The sequence below is a fragment of the Calidris pugnax genome, unplaced genomic scaffold, assembly GCF_001431845.1.
Source record: "Calidris pugnax isolate Ruff unplaced genomic scaffold, ASM143184v1 scaffold205, whole genome shotgun sequence".
Classification (NCBI taxonomy): Eukaryota; Metazoa; Chordata; class Aves; order Charadriiformes; family Scolopacidae; genus Calidris; species Calidris pugnax.
In genome coordinates, this window is record NW_015090943.1 from 399,454 (window position 1) to 418,970 (window position 19,517).

The window sequence follows — 19,517 nt, forward strand, 5'->3', positions numbered from 1 at the left end:
TGAAGGAGGATTATTGTGGCAAGCAGCAGGAATGCGGCCCTGCCGGCTAGTCCTCCGAATGGCTACAGGCTCTGGGGCTGAGCTGGCCCACTGAAATCAAGCATGTAGGCTGATGTGAGTCGCCCTGGCCGACTGCTCCTGCTGCTCCTCTGCCCGAGAGGTTCGGCACCGGTTCCTGCTCGGATCTGGGAATACCTCGCTGCGTGTTTCGGGGGCTCTTTACCCCGAATAGAGCTTTTTTGCCAGCCAGAATTCCTTAAAATGAAAGATGAGCGCCTGGCAGCTGCCTCCTGACAGCGATACGCAGAATCCCCAGCCTGCTGTAGGTGTAGTAATGGCTCCGGTGGAATATCCGTGGTGGCTTTGCTTTTCTCTCCCTCTTGATTTGCAAGTCATCCTCAGCTGGAGATACACACTCTCTCTGCCCCCCTCTAAGTATCCCTGGGACATTAAATGTGTGCGCAGACAGGCTCAAACTCCCATTTCCAAGACAAGCCTTCAGGTTTTTATTTTTATCTCCTTTTTTTTTTTTTTGTAGGAAATAGACAGACGGTTGGAAAAGAAGCTGAAGATCACACAGAAGGAAAGGTAACGATGCTGTGTGGTTTGGAGAAAAAACCCTTATTTTCCTGTGGTGCTGTTGGACATCCAAAGGCCTGGGGAGTGGGAACAGTGGGGAAACAGCTTCAGAGTGAGGAGAGTGTGCCGGGTTTGAGTTCAGAAATAGGGAATCTCTTTCCTCGTGCCACTAGATGGCCCTTTCGATCCGTAGCGGGGCAGCAGAAAGCTTCTTGAGAGTGATTTGATTTCAGAGTCTTCCAGACTGGATGTAGCTACAGCTATGGGGAAGCCATTTAAGAAAAAAACACTCAAAGGAAGAAATGGGTGAGTCAGGTAATCCCAACTCATGGCCCTAAATTGCCGTGTCTTGCGTCAGTAGGACTTTCTTTTCCTGCTCAACTTTGGGTTGGGGCAGGGGCGTGTGTCACTGTCTTCTAGCAGAAATATTCCTAATCACCTCTGACAAGTCTCTTGTTGGTTTTTTTGTTGTTTTTTTTTTCCTCTTTGATTCTTAGTAGGAATCCTGGTATTGCTTCTCTGGGTCTTGCACACAGAGAAGGGACTATAAAAAAATAATTCAAATGGTGAGACTAGGACCAGGGCTGGCTCTGAGAAGTGAAATGGGCAAGGTTGGAGCAGAAGGCTGGGTATCCTGGTGAGAGGAGCCCTAAAAGTCCTTGCAGGGAATGGAATCGAGGTCCTCATACCAGTATCTTTGAATAGAAGTGCTAAAGATTTTGCCCGGTGTCCATTTCCTTTCCCTTCAGCCGAGTTTAAAGATGTCAAACGCAGCAGGGACTGGTTTTCTGCCCCTTACTGAGCTAATCTCCTGCAGACCCGCTGGCCGCTCTCGTTTAGGGTTACAAATATAACCAGGTCTTTAATTATTACAGGCTTCTTAATCATGGGAGTGACATCTGACTGGGAGGAATTCGCACGCAGAGCGAAAAACATGCTTGGTCTAGAAAGCACCGACCGAATGCGTTGTTTTGTTTCTTTTAAACAGCAGAAAGTCAAAATCTCCTCCCAAAGTGCCGATCGTGATTCAGGACGACAGCCTTCCTGCAGGTCCTCCCCCGCAGATCCGCATCCTGAAGAGGCCGACGACCAACGGCGTCCTCAGCAACCCCAACTCCGCCAGCAGGCCGGCCTTCCCCGTCAAATCCCTGGCGCAGAGGGAAGCGGAGTACGCGGAAGCCAGGAAACGAATATTGGGCAGCGCGAGCCCCGAAGAAGAGCAGGAGAAGCCCATCCTTGACAGGTGAGAGCAGCCTTTTGTGCTCTGACAGCTTGGCCCCCGCTCCTCACCAACACCTTCCCATCAGGAAGAGGGAGATGAACTCCTCGAGTGGAGTGAGGGCAGCAAGGAGAAAGGAAAGCTTTGTTAGCAAGGAGGGTGTCGTGCCAGGTCCTGCACTTTGGTCACAACAACCCCAGGCAGCGCTACAGGCTGGGGGAGGAATGGCTGGAGCTGCCCGGCAGAAAAGGACCTGGGGGGGTTGGTTGACTGTCGGCTGCACATGAGCCAGCAGTGTGCCCAGGTGGCCAAGAAGGCCAACAGCATCCTGGCCTGTATCAGGAACAGCGTGGGGAGTAGGGCCCGAGAGGTGATTGTCCCCCTGTACTGGGCACTGGTGAGGCCTCACCTCGAGTGCTGTGTCCAGTTTTGGGCCCCCTACCATAAAAAAGACATCGAGGTGCTGGAGCGGGTCCAGAGAAGGGCGACAAAGCTGGTGAGGGGTCTGGAGCACAAGTCTTGTGAGGAGAGGCTGAGGGAGCTGGGGGTGTTCAGCCTGGAGAAGAGGAGGCTGAGGGGAGACCTTCTTGCTCTCTCCAACTCCCTGAAAGGAGGGTGTAGAGAGGTGGGGGTCGGTCTCTTCTCCCAAGTCACAGGCGACAGGATGAGAGGAAATGGCCTCAAGTTACACCAGGGGAGGTTCAGGCTGGATATTAGGAAAAATTTTTTCACTGAAAGGGTTCTCAGCCATTGGAATGGGCTGCCCAAGGAGGGCCCGAGGTTTTTTTGACTTTACTTGACTTTTCCACAAGGTTTTCTTTGATTTAAGGGACCTGCCACGTGCAGATGGGAGAGTCGAGTTTAAGCACTTTTAAATGAACGCAGGTAATTTGGCAGCACCGTGCTCTCCCTGTTGTTTCCCGTGGGTCTTGGTCAGACACTCAAATCTCTGGAAAGAAATGAAGTCCTAGTTTGATATTTTGGGGATTTTTAAGGCACAACAGCCTCTGATCATAAATCATAAATCTCAAATTTATGGGAGATAAAGGAAGCGTGAGCACCTGATGTGGCCGGAAAGGTTATCTTAGACCCTTGGAAAAGCGTGCTGGGGGTTTAGAGAGGAGTGTGGGCAACTGCAGGTATCCTGGTGGGGCATATCCTTGGCTTTTCTGAGGGTTTTTTTTGCTTGACTTGAGCTTTCCATGAGGGGTTCTTGACTTGACTTGACTTTTCCCTGCAGAGTTTTTTTGACTTGACTTTTCCATGACATTTTGGGGTTTTTTTGACTTAAGGGAGCTGCTACCTGCAGACAGGAGAGTGGAATTTAAGCACTCTTGAGTGAATTCATAGCACGGTGCTCTCCCTGTAGTTCCATTGTGCATCATGGCTACTTGAGAATCAGACTTCCAATCTTTGGAAAGAAATGATGTCCTGGTTTGCTATTGCTGGATTTTTAAGCCACAATAGCCTCTGATCATAAATCATCATAAATCTCAAATTTATGGGAGTTAAGTGGTGGACAAGTGCCTGATAAAGGTTATCTTAGACCCCTGGAAGAGCATGCTGGGGGTATAGAGAGGAGCAGGGGCAGAGTTATCCTAGTGGGGCAGATCCTTGGCTTTTCCTGAGGTTTTTTTTACTTGACTGGACTTTTTCATGAGGTGTGTTGACTTGACTTGATTTTTCCACAAGGTTTTGGATTTAAGGGAGCTGCCACGTGCAGTCGGGAGCGTGGAACTTAAGCATTTTAAATGAACGCAGGTAATTTGACGTCACCGTGCTCTCCCTGTAGTTTCCCTTTGCTACTTGAGAATCAAACTCCCAAATCTTTGGAAAGGATTAAAGTCCTAGAGGAGCGTTGGCAGAATTATCCTAGTGGGGCAGATCCTTGGCTTTTCCTGAGGTTTTTTTTACTTGACTGGACTTTTTCATGAGGTGTGTTGACTTGACTTGATTTTTCCACAAGGTTTTGGATTTAAGGGAGCTGCCACGTGCAGTCGGGAGCGTGGAACTTAAGCATTTTAAATGAACGCAGGTAATTTGACGTCACCGTGCTCTCCCTGTAGTTTCCCTTTGCTACTTGAGAATCAAACTCCCAAATCTTTGGAAAGGATTAAAGTCCTAGTTTGATATTGTTGGATTTTTCAACCACAACAGCCTCTGATCATAAACCATCATAGATGTCAAATTGATGGGAGATAAAGGAAGCGTGAGCACCTGGTAAGGCCAGAAAGGTTATCTTAGACCCATGGAAGAGTGTGCTGGGGGTTTAGAGAGGAGTGTGGGCAACTGGAGTTATCCTTGGCTTTTCCCAAGGTTATTTGACTTGACTTGACTTTTCCATGGAGGGCTTCTTACTTGATTGGACTTTTTCATGAGGTGTGTTGACTTGACTTTTCCATGAGGTTTTGGATTTAAGGGAGCTGCCACGTGCAGTCGGGAGCGTGGAACTTAAGCATTTTAAACGAACACAGGTAATTTGACGTCACCGTGTTCTCCCTGTAGTTTCCCTTTGCTACTTGAGAATCAAACTCCCAAATCTTTGGAAAGGAATAAACTCTGAGTTTGATATTGTTGGATTTTTCAACCACACCAGCCTCTGATCATAAATCATCATAGATGTTAAATTTATGGGAGATAAAGGAAGCGTGAGCACCTGGTAAGGCCTGAAAGGTTATCTTAGACCCATGGAAGAGTGTGCTGGGGGTATAGAGAGGAATGTGGGCAACTGGAGTTATCCTTGGCTTTTCCCAAGGTTTCTTGACTTGACTTTGACTTGACTTTGACTTGACTTTGACTTGACTTTGACTTGACTTTGACTTGACTTGACTTTTCCATGAGGGGGTTCTTACTTGACTGGACTTTTCCACAATGGTTGCTCTACTTGACTTTTCCATGAGGTTTTGGATTTAAGGGAGCTGTCACGTGCCGTCAGGAGCATGGAACTTAAGCATTTTAAACGAACTCAGGTAATTCGACATCACCGTGCTCTCCCTGTAGTTTCCCGTGGCCCTTGGCTACTTGAGAATCAGACTCCCAAATCTTTGGAAAGGAATAAAGTCCTAATTTGATATTGTTAAATTTTTCAACCACACCAGCCTCTGATCATAAATCATCATAGATCTCCAATTGATGGGAGATAAAGGAAGCGTGAGCACCTGGTAAGGCCAGAAAGGTTATCTTAGACCCATGGAGGAGTGTGCTGGGGGTTTAGAGAGGAGTGTGGGCAACCAGAGTTATCCTTGGCTTTTCCCAAGGTGACTTGACTTGACTTGACTTTTCCATGCGGAGGTTCTTACTTGACTAGACTCTTTCATGAGGTGTGTTGACTCGACTTGATTTTTCCATGAGGTTTTGGATTTAAGGGAGCTGCCACGTGCAGTCGGGAGTGTGGAACTTAAGCATTTTAAACGAACACAGGCAATTTGATGTCACTGTGCTCTCCCTGTAGTTTCCTTTTGCTACTTGAGAATCAAACTCCCAAATCTTTGGAAAGGAATAAACTCTGAGTTTGATATTGTTGGATTTTTCAACCTCAACAGCCTCTGATCATAAATCATCGCAGATCTCCAATTGATGGGAGATAAAGGAAGCGTGAGCACCTGATAAGGCCAGAAAGGTTATCTTAGACCCATGGAAGAGTGTGCTGGGGGTATAGAGAGGAGTGTGGGCAACCAGAGTTATCCTTGGCTTTTCCCAAGGTGACTTGACTTGACTTGACTTTTCCATGAGGAGGTTCTTACTTGACTAGACTCTTTCACGAGGTGTGTTGACTTGACTTGATTTTTCCACAAGGTTTTGGATTTAAGGGAGCTGCCACGTGCAGTTAGGACCGTGGAACTTAAGCTTTTTAAATGAACACAGGTTAATTTGACGTCACCGTGCTCTCCCTGTAGTTTCCCATGGCTACTTGAGAATCAGACTCCCAAATCTTTGGAAAGGAATAAACTGAGTTTGATATTGTTAGATTTTCCAACATCAACAGCCTCTGATCATAAATCATCATAGATGTTAAATTTATGGGAGATAAAGGAAGCGTGAGCACCTGGTGAGGCTGTAAAGGTTATCTTAGACCCATGGAAGAGTGTGCTGGGGATATAGAGAGGAATGTGGGCAACTGGAGTTATCCTTGGCTTTTCCCAAGGTTTCTTGACTTGACTTGACTTGACTTGACTTGACTTGACTTGACTTGACTTGACTTGACTTGACTTGACTTGACTTGACTTGACTTGACTTGACTTGACTTGACTTGACTTGACTTGACTTGACTTGACTTGACTTGACTTGACTTGACTTGACTTGACTTGACTTGACTTGACTTGACTTGACTTGACTTGACTTGACTTGACTTGACTTGACTTGACTTGACTTGACTTGACTTGACTTGACTTGACTTGACTTGACTTGACTTGACTTGACTTGACTTGACTTGACTTGACTTGACTTGACTTGACTTGACTTGACTTGACTTGACTTGACTTGACTTCTCCATGAGGGGGTTCTTACCTGACTGGACTTTTTCATGAGGTGTGTTGACTTGACTTGACTTTTCCACGAGGTTTTGGATTTAAGGGAGCTGCCACGTGCAGTCGGGAGTGTGGAACTTAAGCATTTTAAACGAACACAGGCAATTTGATGTCACTGTGCTCTCCCTGTAGTTTCCTGTGGCTACTTGAGAATCAAACTCCCAAATCTTTGGAAAGGAATAAAGTCCTAATTTGATATTGTTAAATTTTTCAACCACACCAGCCTCTGATCATAAATCATCATAGATCTCCAATTGATGGGAGATAAAGGAAGCGTGAGCACCTGGTAAGGCCAGAAAGGTTATCTTAGACCCATGGAGGAGTGTGCTGGGGGGTTAGAGGAGTGTGGGCAACTGGTGTCATCCTTGGCTTTTCCCAAGGTTTTTGACTTGACTTGACTTTTCCATGAGGGGGTTCTTACTTGATTGGACTTTTTCATGAGGTGTGTTGACTTGACTTGACTTTTCCATGAGGTTTTGGATTTAAGGGAGCTGCCACGTGCAGTCGGGAGCGTGGAACTTAAGCATTTTAAACGAACACAGGTAATTTGACGTCACCGTGTTCTCCCTGTAGTTTCCCTTTGCTACTTGAGAATCAAACTCCCAAATCTTTGGAAAGGAATAAAGTCCTAGTTTGATATTGTTGGATTTTTCAACCACACCAGCCTCTGATCATAAATCATCATAGATCTCCAATTGATGGGAGATAAAGGAAGCGTGAGCACCTGGTAAGGCTGTAAAGGTTATCTTAGACCCATGGAAGAGTGTGCTGGGGGTTTAGAGAGGAGTGTGGGCAACCAGAGTTATCCTTGGCTTTTCCCAAGGTTTTTTTTTTTTGACTTGACTTTTCCATGAGGGGATTCTTGCTTGACTGAACTTTTTCATGAGCTATGTTGACTTGACTTGACTTGACTTGACTTTTCCATGAGGTTTTGGATTTAAGGGAGCTGCCACGTGCAGTCAGGACCGTGGAACTTAAGCTTTTTAAATGAACACAGGTTAATTTGACGTCACCGTGCTCTCCCTGTAGTTTCCCATGGCTACTTGAGAATCAGACTCCCAAATCTTTGGAAAGGAATAAACTGAGTTTGATATTGTTAGATTTTCCAACATCAACAGCCTCTGATCATAAATCATCATAGATGTTAAATTTATGGGAGATAAAGGAAGCGTGAGCACCTGGTAAGGCCAGAAAGGTTATCTTAGACCCATGGAAGAGTGTGCTGAGGGTTTAGAGAGGAGTGTGGGCAACTGGAGTTATCTGGCTTGGCTTTTCCCAAGGTTTTTTGACTTGACTTGACTTGACTTTTCCATGAGGGGATTCTTACTTGACTGAACTTTTTCATGAGGTGTGTTGACTTGACTTGACTTGACTTTTCCATGAGGTTTTGGATTTAAGGGAGCTGCCACGTGCAGTTGGGAGCGTGGAACTCAAGCATTTTAAACGAACACAGGTAATTTGACGTCACCGTGCTCTCCCTGTAGTTTCCTGTGGCTACTTGAGAATCAGACTCCCAAATCTTTGGAAAGGAATAAAGTCCTAGTTTGATATTGTTGGACTTTCCAACCACAACAGCCTCTGATCATAAATAATCATAGATCTTTGATGGGAGATAAAGGAAGCGTGAGCACCTGGTGAGGCTGTAAAGGTTATCTTAGACCCATGGAAGAGTGTGCTGAGGGTTTAGAGAGGAGTGTGGGCAACTGGAGTTATCTGGCTTGGCTTTTCCCAAGGTTTTTTGACTTGACTTGACTTGACTTTTCCATGGAGGGGTTCTTACTTGACTGGACTTTTTCATGAGGTGTGTTGACTTGACTTGACTTTTCCACGAGGTTTTGGATTTAAGGGAGCTGCCATGTGCAGCTGGGACCGTGGAACTTAAGCATTTTAAATGAACGCAGGTAATTTGACGTCACCGTGCTCTCCCTGTAGTTTCCTGTGGCCCTTGGCTACTTGAGAATCAGACTCCCAAATCTTTGGAAAGGAATAAAGTCCTAGTTTGATATTGTTGGATTTTTCATCCTCAACAGCCTCTGATCATAAATCATCATAGATGTCAAACTGATGGGAGATAAAGGAAGCGTGAGCACCTGGTGAGGCTGTAAAGGTTATCTTAGACCCATGGAAGAGTGTGCTGGGGGTTTAGAGAGGAGTGTGGGCAACCGGAGTTATCCTTGGCTTTTCCCAAGGTTTTTTGACTTGACTTGACTTGACTTTTCCATGGAGGGGTTCTTACTTGACTGGACTTTTTCATGAGATGTGTTGACTTGACTTGACTTTTCCATGGAGGGGTTCTCACTCTCCATGAGGGGGTTCTTACCTGACTGGACTTTTTCATGAGGTGTGTTGACTTGACTTGACTTTTCCACGAGGTTTTGGATTTAAGGGAGCTGCCACGTGCAGTCGGGAGCGTGGAACTCAAGCATTTTAAACGAACGCAGGTTAATTTTACGTCACCGTACTCGCCTGTAGTTTCCTGTGGCAACTTGAGAATCAGACTCCCAAATCTTTGGAAAGGAATAAAGTCCTAGTTTGATATTGTTGGATTTCCCAACCACAACAGCCTCTGATCATGAATCATCATAGATGTTAAATTTATGGGAGATAAAGGAAGCGTGAGCACCTGGTAAGGCCTGAAAGGTTATCTTAGACCCATGGAAGAGTGTGCTGGGGGTATAGAGAGGAGTGTGGGCAACTGGAGTCATCCTTGGCTTTTCCCAAGGTTTTTTGACTTGACTTGACTTGACTTTTCCATGGAGGGGTTCTTACTTGACTGGACTTTTTCATGAGATGTGTTGACTTGACTTGACTTTTCCATGGAGGGGTTCTCACTTGACTGGACTTTTTCATGAGGTGTGTTGACTTGACTTGACTTTTCCACGAGGTTTTGGATTTAAGGGAGCTGCCACGTGCAGTCGGGAGCGTGGAACTTAAGCATTTTAAACGAACACAGGTAATTTGACGTCATCGTGTTCTCCCTGTAGTTTCCCTTTGCTACTTGAGAATCAAACTCCCAAATCTTTGGAAAGGAATAAACTCTGAGTTTGATATTGTTGGATTTTTCAACCACACCAGCCTCTGATCATAAATCATCATAGATCTTTGATGGGAGCTAAAGGAAGCGTGAGCACCTGGTAAGGCCTGAAAGGTTATCTTGGACCCATGGAAGAGTGTGCTGGGGGTTTAGAGAGGAGTGTGGGCAACTGGAGTTATCCTGGTGGGGTGTATCCTTGGCTTTTCCCAAGGTTTTTTGACTTTGACTTGACTTTGACTTGACTTTGACTTGACTTTTCCACGAGGGGGTTCTTACTTGACTGGACTTTTCCACAATGGTTGCTCGACTTGACTCTTCCATGAGGTTTTGGATTTTAGGGAGCTGCTTTTTTTTTTGGCATTTTAACAATCTCTGTTCTCCTTTCTCCTGGCAGGCCGCCGAGGCTCTCCCAGCCAGAAGACACCAGACAGCCCAACAATGTGATCAGGCAGCCCCTGGGTCCCGATGGCTCACAAGGCTTCAAACAACGCAGATAAACGCGGGCGGGAGATGCCGCTGCGGAAGGCAGGGTCCGCCGCCACGGGTCGCGCTGCCGGGACGGCCAAACGGACTCGAGCAAAGGGAACTCCCTGGTTTATTTGCACTGTGATTCCCCCTTTGCTCTGCCCACTGTGACCTTCAACCCCCACGCACTGTGACCTCCCCTCTCCACCCACTGTGACCGAGAAGGGCTGTCCCCGAGGCGCTGGAGAAAGGAGAAAAAAAAAAAAAAGGGGGGGACGACGAGGCAGAGAGGGGGGGATGTGTGTGTGTAAAGGACTCGGAGGGGTGCAGGGAGCCGTGTGTGTGCCACGTGGGTTGAAGCTAGCGCCAGCAATAATGTTTGTTGTACCCATAACCTGGGATTTAAGGAAAAAAAAACAACCTATGGGAAGCCTCCCCAGACGTGCATGTTGTCCTCCTCACTTTAAGAGCAAGTTCTGTTTTCAAAGGATCTCTTTATATTTTATTTTTATTGTTTTTTGGTTTTTGTTTTTTTTTCCTGGTTGTTTTCTGTATATCGGATCAACGGAGTGCATGGGAAAGGTTTTAACTGGGTTTGTTTTCATTGAGAGAAGGTAGTTAAGCGTTCGGGGGAAAAAAAAAAAAAAAAAGGAGTTTCCGTGAATTTCTGCGACTTTTAACGGCTCGGGTTTGATGAAAGCTCTTGCTTCTTGGTCTCTCTTTCCTACTGCTGCCAAGCTCCTGGGAGTGGATTCCCGGATACCCGGCTTTTCCCATCCGGAGTCCGACCACTGAGTTTACGTCTTGCACCTGGTAAAGCTTGGCTGGTATTTTTCTGCTGGCTTGGAAGAAAAAGCTTCAAACACATCTTTATTTTATTTTTTTTTTGTGGTTTTGGTTTTTTTTTTTTTCCTGTTTTTTTTATATTTGGGGAGAATATCCCGTGGAATCTGTCCCGAGACAGATCCCGTGGAAAAAGCCGCTCTTTTGCGGCGGAGAGAGCCAACGCGGCGAAGGATCAGGGCTCCGGTGTGAGGAGAGGAACCGGCACCGCTCCGAGGAATTAACGGGGTGAGGAGGAGCCTGGGGACATCCCGAGGGTCTCAACCCCGAGCGACGAAGCCTCAAGTCCCGTCTCCATCACGGTACGAGCTGCGTTTGCCTCCCCAAATCCACGGATGGCAGGAACAAACCCGGCGTTGGATAAAGCCTGGATGATTTCCCCCTGTTTTTTCCCTGTTTCGGGGATGGGATTTTCCTCCTCCGGCTCCCGGGAAGAGGCTGGTGGTCCTCAAGAAGGTGGATGTTTCCCCCCCTCCCCACCTCCAACCCCCGGGGGGGATGAAGCTGACCTAATTAATCTCGCTTAATACGGAGGGATTAGATGAACACTAAACGCTCTCCTCGGAGGGGAACGGTACCTAGAAACCAATTTCTGGTTATCGGTGGATTATCCTCTACGGGTGCAGCCCTTCCTGCCGCTTCGTGCTCAGTAGGTTCAAGGGTTAACGAGCAAAATCTTCATTAAAGCCACCTTCCACCCGAAGGGAGGAAGTGACCGGACAAAAAAGACGTGTATGGAAATACGGCTTAAAAAGAAAAAAAAACAAACAAACAACAAAAAAACAAAAGAAAAACGGTAAAATAAAACTACCTGTGTATAAAAAGAATCTGCTAGAGCGTTAATTAGCTGATTAAAGCACCCAGGATGGTGGGGATGGGCGGGCAGATGTCACCCCAACCGCCGGTGCTTTATTTTTTTGGGGAGGGTTTATATTTATCCCCAGCCAGAATGAGCCCCCGGGGTTGGGGGGGAGGGGGAGTGGGAGGGGAGAAGGACGTCAGCAATAACCGTTAGTCACCGCAACTTTCCTTAATTATTACTAAAAATAGCTTTTAATGGCCAAAAAACAACAACACACCCCTCCAAATTCACCCGATTCGCGGTGTAGCCGGCCAGCGTTAAAGCTGCCACCTCTTAGCACTGAAATCTTGATCTCCGGCACCGAAATCTCTATTTCTGGCACCGAAATGTCCATTTTTTTTTTTTTTTGGCACTAAAAATCTCTGTCTCCGGCACCGAAATCTCCCGGTTCCTCCGTCCCGGTGCCCAGGACACGTCCCGCCTGCGGGCAGGGCTGGGCGCTCGTTCCTGCCCCGGAGGATAAACACGGTACCGCCTGTTGGGTTTCTCTTTTTTTTTTTTATTCACCCCAAAAACGTGCGCCGAAAAGAAAAAAACGTTTTATAAAATTGTATTTTAAATAAATGTCTTTAAACTTTTAACGCCTTTTTTTTTTTTTTTCTCTCCTTTTATCCCCTGTTTCTCCCAGGGGCTGCTGCAGGAGGGACGTTTCGTTGGCAGTTTAAGCTCCCAGCGCAAGTAGAGCCTTAAAAAAATAAATAAAAATAAATAAATTCGTCAGGAAGGTAAAATCTGGGAGCGTTTGTGCCAAGATTTACCCAAAAAGGGGGAATTTTGGCCCGTTTTTTAGACTCGCTTGGGGAGATGTGGCCCAAGGAGGGTGGGAATTGGAAGCGCTCAGAGGGAAGATGTGATTTCCAAACGCTGGCATGAGCTGTGCTGATGCTGCCTCTCTCCGTGGAGGATAAAATAAGTAAATTTGATTTAATTTAATTGAATTAATTTATTTTTGTGCTATGTGGTGGCCTCCCGCCTCAGGTGTTGTTGAGGTGGCAAGGAGGGCTCAGGGTGCGCTGACCGTTTCGTGAGCTCTGTCTCCCTCTTATGAAGGGGATTTTTATTTATTTTTAATCTTTTTTTTTAATATTTTTTTTATTTAAGGCGAAATTGGGGGAAAAAAAGCGCCTTTGCATTGAGTGGGAGGAGGAAAGGGGCGGCAGCGGGACCTCCCGCCCGCCAGGGGGCGCTGAGGCGGCGGCGGCGGAAGGGCCGCCTCTCCCCTCGGGCCCGCCGAGGGGGGTGAAATGGGGGCGGTACCATGGAGGCGGGACGTACCATGGAGGCGGGAGAGGCCAGAGCGGCGGCGGCGGCGGGAGGAGGAGGAGGAGTTCCGCCGCGATGGCGGCCATGGCGGAGGAGGAGGAGTACGAGGCAGTGCTGTGCGTGAAGCCGGCGGTACACGTCTACCGGGTGCCGCCGCGGGCCTCCAACCGCGGCTACAGGTGGGGGCCTGCCCCTCTCTCTCTCTCCCCTCAGCTCCGGCCCGCTGTGGGAAGGGGGGGTTTGCTTCTTGCCCCCTCAGTGGGTTACGTGGCGGTTGGTCCCTCCCTCCCTCCCCACAGGGTGTCTGCTCCTCCTGTCATGGGAGTGTGTGTGTGGGGGGGGGGGTTTGCCCCCTTCCCTGTGGGGTGTGGGGATCCCCTCCCCATAAGGTGTGCGGGATGTGGGGCAGGGATAGCTCAAGGTGGGGTGTAAGGCCTGGCTTACGGGATGTGGGGCAGAGATACCTCAAGGGTGGAAAGGCCTGGCTGTCCCACAGGGTGTCTGCTCCCCCTGGCTGTGGGGCAGCCAGGCCTTATCCCCCTTGAGGTATCCCTGCCCCACATCCTGGCCCCCAGCGGGTTATCTCCACCCCCACACCCCCGTGTTTTGGGGCTCCTTTCCTCTCAGCCTGGACTTGACCTCCCCTTGAGGTGTCTCTGCCCCACATCCCGGCCCCCAGTGAGGTATCTCCACCCCCTCTATGTGTGTTTTGGGGCTCCTCTCCCCTCTTCTTACCCCCCTTGAGGTATCTCTGCCCCACATCCTGGCCCCCAGCAGGGTATCTCCACACCCCCCTGTGCATTTTGGGGCTCTCCTCTCTCCTTACCCCCCTTGAGGTATCTCTGCCCCACATCCTGGCCCCCAGTGGGATATTTCCACCCCCCATGTGTGTTTTGGGGCTCCTTTCCTCTCTCCTTACTCCCTTTGAGGTATCTCTGCCCCACATCCCAGCCCCCAATGGGGTATCTCCACCCCCCCTATGTGTGTTTTGGGGCTCCTCTCCCCCTCAGCAGAGCCAGGCTGTAGCTAAGGCAGCTCATTGCCCCCGAAAGACTGCTGTTGAGCTGAAGATTCTGTGGAAAGGGAAGCGAAACCTCTTATGCAATTCTCACCCAGGCCCCCGCTGGGACCCGACACCCGGTTTTTTGGGGGCCCAGCTGGTTTGGGGCGAAAGGACAGATGTGGTGACAAATCTCCCTCCTTCCCCCGCGAGCGTGGGCGCCGGCGGGTTCTCGCTCTCGCTGAGGGGTGTGGAGCAGAGCAGTTTCGGGATGTGTTATGGGGGGGCATTAAAATAGGTTGGTGGTGTTGTCTGGGATGTGAGAAGCAGCTCAGGCCTCGGTGGCCGTTTCCTCTTTTCTCCAGAGCTGCAGAGTGGCAGCTGGACCAGCCGGCGTGGAGCGGCAGGCTGCGCATCACCGCCAAGGGCAAGCTGGCCTTCATTAAGCTGGAAGACAAGACCTCAGGTGAGGAGGAGGAGGAGGGGAAGGCGACGGCTCCGCGCCCTTCTTCCTGGGGAGGAAGATGAGGCAGAGAGGCTACGCCCCGGCATTCACCTGCTCCTGTTTCCCTTTTTTCAGGAGAACTCTTCGCCCAGGCGCCCGTGGAGCAGTTCCCTGGCATCGCTGTGGAGAGTGTGACAGACTCCAGCAGATATTTTGTCCTCCGGATCGAAGATGGGAATGGTACGTGGTGATACGTGGGGAACAGATCCAGGGAATCTCCTCAGAAAGTCTGCAGTGCCCTCGCTGCTCTTTTTTTTTTTTATGTGGGGAGCAGATCCAGGGAATCTCCTCAGAAAAGCCTGTGGTGCCCTCGCTGCTCTTTTTTTTTTTTGCTGAAGGATTCCTGCTTTCAAGGGCTAAATGTTCCCTGCCTACAGTGGCAAAGGGGTGAATTGTCTCACTCCCACGTGTCAGCCGCGCTCTGTCCTTCACCAGGAATAAAAACAGTTTCATTTTGCTGCTCGACCTTGGCCCGAGGACGCCTCTCTGTGAAAAATCATCACCAATTTCTGCTCTGACTTGCTGTTACTAATTTAAAAGCTAGTTTTACTAAGCCCTGTGCACGCAACCAACAAGCTAAAGATATCTCCAGGCCCGTATCTCTGTTTTCTGGAGTCCCAGCTCCAGCTGGAGGAGGTGGAGGGCACGGGGATGTACAGGACAGGGTGTCCTCTTGCTCTTCCTCTGCTGCTTTGTGACTCCAGCCCTCACTCTTCCTCCTCCCCCAGGCCGCCGAGCTTTCATCGGAGTCGGCTTTGTCGACCGAGGGGATGCTTTTGACTTCAACGTGGCTCTCCAAGACCATTTTAAGTGAGTTTGGGCCTCTCCCCGTGTCCCCTCAGCTCAATTTCTTTTCCTGGGTGTCTGCCAGAAGCGGAGGGGAAGAGGAAGCTGTGACTCCTGTCGCGCTTGAGAGGGCAAGCGTGGTGTAAAGCGGTGGAAACGCCTGTTCCTCTGCACAGGCAGCTCTCCCTCTCGCAAATATTTCCCAGCAGGCTCCCAAACTGGGCTTCCCAGTTCCAAAATTGGGCACGTTCCCTAATTTCCTTTCCTTCTGTTCAAGGGGCTGCTCCTGAGGGACTGGGGCGCTGCTCCAGCTGCTGGGAGACGCTGGGGCTTTGGGGCAGGATGGGATGTGCTGCTCATGGAGGATCCGTGCGGCTCGAGCCGCTGGTGGGGATCATTCCCCCAGGGGGCACATTCCCTAATTCCTTTCCATCTATTCACGTGCCACCAGCAAGGGGCTGCTCCTGAGGGACTGGGATGCTGCTCCAGCTGCTGGGAGACGCTGGGGCGTTGGGGCAGGGTGGGATGTGCTGCTCGTGGAGGATCCGTGAGCCGCTGGTGGGGATCATTCCCCCGGCGCTGGTGAGGTCTCAGATCACATCCAGCACCTTTAAAGAGCTGCTGCCGGGCAGAGGGGATGATCTGGGGCAGGATTTGTTCCGGGGGGAGCCTCAGGCTGGTCGTTTTGACGTCTCCTTTTCTTCTCCTTGAATTCCTGCAGATGGGTGAGGCAGCAGAGTGAGCTGGCCAAACAGGCCGAGAACCCTGAGCAGGGACCCAAACTGGACCTGGGCTTCAAGGAGGGGCAAACCATCAAACTCAACATTGCGGTGAGGGGCTTTCCCAGCTAAATCCACCCCCGGGGTTTCCCTTGGCGGGGGGAACACCAGAGGAAGCAGCAGCTTCTCCCCAAAATCCCCGTGCAGGGGGAAGCCCTTGGTGATATCACCGAGTGCAGTGATTTGCAGAGGGGGTGTTCTTAGAGTTCCTCGTTACAGATCCAGGTCTGTGGGTTGGTGATGGGGGTTTTGTGGATAAAAAAGGTCCTTGTTTTGATGCTTTTTGCTCCTCCACCAGCGGGATGTCACAACACAGTAGTTTTTTTTCCCCCCCAGAATAAAGCAATTTGGCTTCGCGCGAGCCCTGGCTGGGAGAAATCACGCTCCGGCTCTGGATTGAACCGTGACACCACCCGGGTTTCCCTCTCTTCTTTCAGAATATGAAGAAAAAAGAAGGAGCAACGGGGAACACCAGGCCACGTCCCTCGAGTCTCGGGGGCCTGAGCTTGCTCCCCCCTCCTCCTGGAGGAAAATCTTCAGCTCCAGTTTGTCCTCCATCTGCCGGCTCCGCGCCCCACCAGCTGCCAGGCACCCCCATCACAGGTCCGTGGGCACACTGCCACCACGAAAGCTCTTTCTGTTCCATTTTATCCCTCAAATTTGGGAAAACAGAGGGGGGAATCTGGGAATAAGAGTGGGAAAGAGTGGATTGAAAACTGACTGAAAGACAGAGCCCGGAGGGTCGTGGGTAGGGGCACAGAATCCAGCTGGAAGTCAGGGGTCAGCACTGGGTCTGGTCCTCTTCAATATCTTCATCAATGACCTGGATGAAGGGATGGGATGTCCCCTCAGCACGTTTGCTGATGACACAAAACTAGGAGGGGTGGCTGACACCCCAGAAGGCTGTGCCACCATCCAGAGAGACCTGGACAGGCTGGAGAGTTGGGCAGAGAGGAACCGGATGAGGTTCATCAAGGGCAAGTGCAGGGTGCTGAACCTGGGGAGGAATAACCCCCCCAAACCAGCACAGGTTGGGGGTGACCTGCTGGAGAGCAGCTCTGAGGAGAAAGGCCTGGGAGTCCTGGTGGCCAACAGGATGCCCAGGAGCCAGCAATGGGCCCTGGTGGCCAAGAAGGCCAGTGGCATCCTGGGGGGCATGAGGAAGAGTGTGAGCAGCAGGTGGAGGGAGGTCATCCTGCCCCTCTGCTCTGCCCTGGGGAGGCCCCATCTGGAGCACTGGGACCAGTTCTGGGCTGCCCAGTTCCAGAAGGACAGGGAACTGCTGGAGAGGGTCCAGCAGAGGCTACAGAGATGCTGAGGGGCCTGGAGCATCTCTGTGCTGAGGAAAGGCTGAGGGACTTGGGTCTGTTCAGTCTGGAGAAGAGAAGGCTGAGGGGGGATCTGATCAACACCTCTAAATCCTTCCAGGGTGGGTGTCAGGAGGATGGGGCCAGGCTTTTTCCAGTGGTGCCCAGGGACAGGACAAGAGGGAATGGGCACAAACTTGAAGTTTGGAAGTTCCATCTCAACATGAGGAGGAACTTGTTTGCTGTGAGGGTGGCAGAGCCCTGGCAGAGGCTGCCCAGAGAGGTGGTGGAGTCTCCTTCTCTGGAGACATTCCAACCCCCCCTGGACACGTTCCTGTGGGACCTGCTCTGGGTGGCCCTGCTGTGGCAGGGGGTTGGACTGGGTGATCTCCAGAGGTCCCTTCCCACCCCATAGCATTCTGTGACTCTATGCAATAACCCCTGATGTTTGCTTTCTCTCCTCCCGACGTTCCTGGCTGCCCACAGACTCTCTCTTGGCCTGGCCACAGCCTCCTGCTGCTCCTTCCACCGCCACCACCGATGTTTGGGGAGACTTTGCCAAAGCTTCAGGGTGAGGCCCGGGGGGCTTATTTGTGTGTGTGGCCCCACAGCATTAAAAAACCCAAACATCTGAACCAAAATGCTGGGCTGGGGGACACGGCTCCGTCCAAACCCCCGTTGGGGATTTAAAAGTGGCTCTGACAGCGTGTGTCCCATCTCCCCCAGTTTGCTGAAGGTCCGTGGGTGCTGCCTTCCTCTTCCTCCCCACCCCATCTTTCCCCAGGGTTGGGGTGACCCATTTCTGGCTCCCCACCTCCCTCCCCGCCTGTCTCAGCCCTTTCAGTATCTAAAACCTCTTTTTTTCCCTTTTTTTTCCCCCCTCTCCAGGTCAGCTTCTAACCCGACCCAGACAAACACAGGCTGGGTTCAGTTCTGAACCCCGGCCCCTCGTGTCCCCCCCCGGGTGCTGGGATCATCCTCACTCCTTCTGGACCAAAGCAGGGGGGGTTTGGGGGGACACCCCCCCTCCTGCCCTTAAATATCCAACCCCCCCACCCCCCCACGGCATCGAAATGCTGAAATAAACCAAGATGTGCCTTAAAACACTCCACGCCGGCGCCCTCCGCCTCGGGGAGGGGAAGGGGGGGCTTTATTTTTATTTTTCACCTGGATGAACCTCGGAGGCTTCTCCTTCAAGATAAAAAAAAGCCATCAGCTTCATCACCTCGTCTTAATTAACGAGAGGGTGAGGAGGGGGGGACCCTCACTCTCAGCCCTGCCCTAATTAAGGTCATTTTGGAGGCGACGGAGCCTCCCGGGAGCCTTTTTCCTGGTGGATTTGGGCTGGATAAACCTTTTCCCTGGTGGGGGGTGTCCTCCTGGAGACACTTTGCTGGTGAAAATCCAAACGAAATGCCCCCCCCCTCCCCCCAATATTTTTTTTCTCAGTGCTTTTTTCTCTGCCCTGCAGCTGGGGGGGGAGGGGGCGGGGAAGCCAAACCGCTGCCTTTTTGATGCTGAAATCCTCAATTCCTTACACCGGGAAGATGTATTTTTTCACCTCTATTTTGAAGAGAGAGATTTTTTTGGAGGGGTTGGTTGGTTGGGGGTTTTTTATGATTTTTTTTTTTTACTTCTGCGGAGATTTTATGAAGCGGTATTTGCCATGAAGGACAGCGCGGAGTCGGTCTCTTTGAGATTCCTCTCTTTAAACAAATAAATATTTTCTTACCTATTTATATGAAGGCTTTTCCGTGTACAAATTCTCTTTTCTTGGTTATTTTTATTTATTTTTTCATTATCATTTCCATCTGGATGGAGGAGCATTTTGATTTCCAGGGTTTCGCTTCACCTGTTGGTGAGGGTTTGGAGCCAGGGGAGCGCTGTAAGCTGGAAAAAATGAATAATAAAGTGGGTTTAATGCCAAATATGATTTTTTTTAACCCCCCCCCGCTGTGGGGAGTAGGGTTTTTTATGGATCTTCCCCCCTCCTTGCTGGTGTCGAGGAGACGGGGGGGACACACAGGGAAGCACAACAGAGGCTGGTTGCTTAGCGCTGGGTTGATGGTTGTGAAGGGCTCCGGGAGGAGAAGGTAAGGAGGAAAAATTTTGGGGGGGTGAGGGGGGAGAAATAAGATTTTTTTGCCTCCCTAAAGGTAGGGGAGGGGGGGGGGAACCCTGGAGGCATCTCCTGCCTCCTGAAAAAAAACTGAGAATCCAGAAATCCTCAATCCCGTGGTTTTTGGGGGGAGGAGAAACGGCATTTTCCTGGGGGTGTGAGGGGCTGGGAGACACCGACCCCCCCCCCCCCGGGCGGGGGGGGGGGGCCAGGGTTTTTTTTTGGGGGGG

At 50.3% G+C, this 19,517-nt stretch overlaps 2 protein-coding genes across 2 annotated transcripts; both read left to right on the forward strand.

Annotated features, from left to right (window-relative positions):
* The first annotated feature begins 268 nt into the window (after positions 1-268).
* On the forward strand, positions 269-12,109 carry SZRD1 (SUZ RNA binding domain containing 1). Its single transcript, XM_014951868.1, has 4 exons — positions 269-322; positions 539-588; positions 1,568-1,822; positions 9,753-12,109. The coding sequence occupies exons 1-4, from the start codon at positions 269-271 to the stop codon at positions 9,853-9,855; spliced, it is 462 nt and encodes a 153-aa protein (XP_014807354.1). The 3' UTR covers positions 9,856-12,109.
* Positions 12,110-12,814: 705 nt separating this feature from the next.
* Positions 12,815-18,874, forward strand: NECAP2 (NECAP endocytosis associated 2). Its single transcript, XM_014951887.1, has 8 exons — positions 12,815-12,970; positions 14,157-14,257; positions 14,372-14,476; positions 15,025-15,106; positions 15,804-15,912; positions 16,299-16,464; positions 17,655-17,739; positions 18,057-18,874. Exons 1-8 carry the CDS (start codon positions 12,867-12,869, stop codon positions 18,103-18,105), a joined length of 801 nt encoding a protein of 266 aa, XP_014807373.1. The 5' UTR covers positions 12,815-12,866; the 3' UTR covers positions 18,106-18,874.
* Positions 18,875-19,517: the final 643 nt, after the last annotated feature.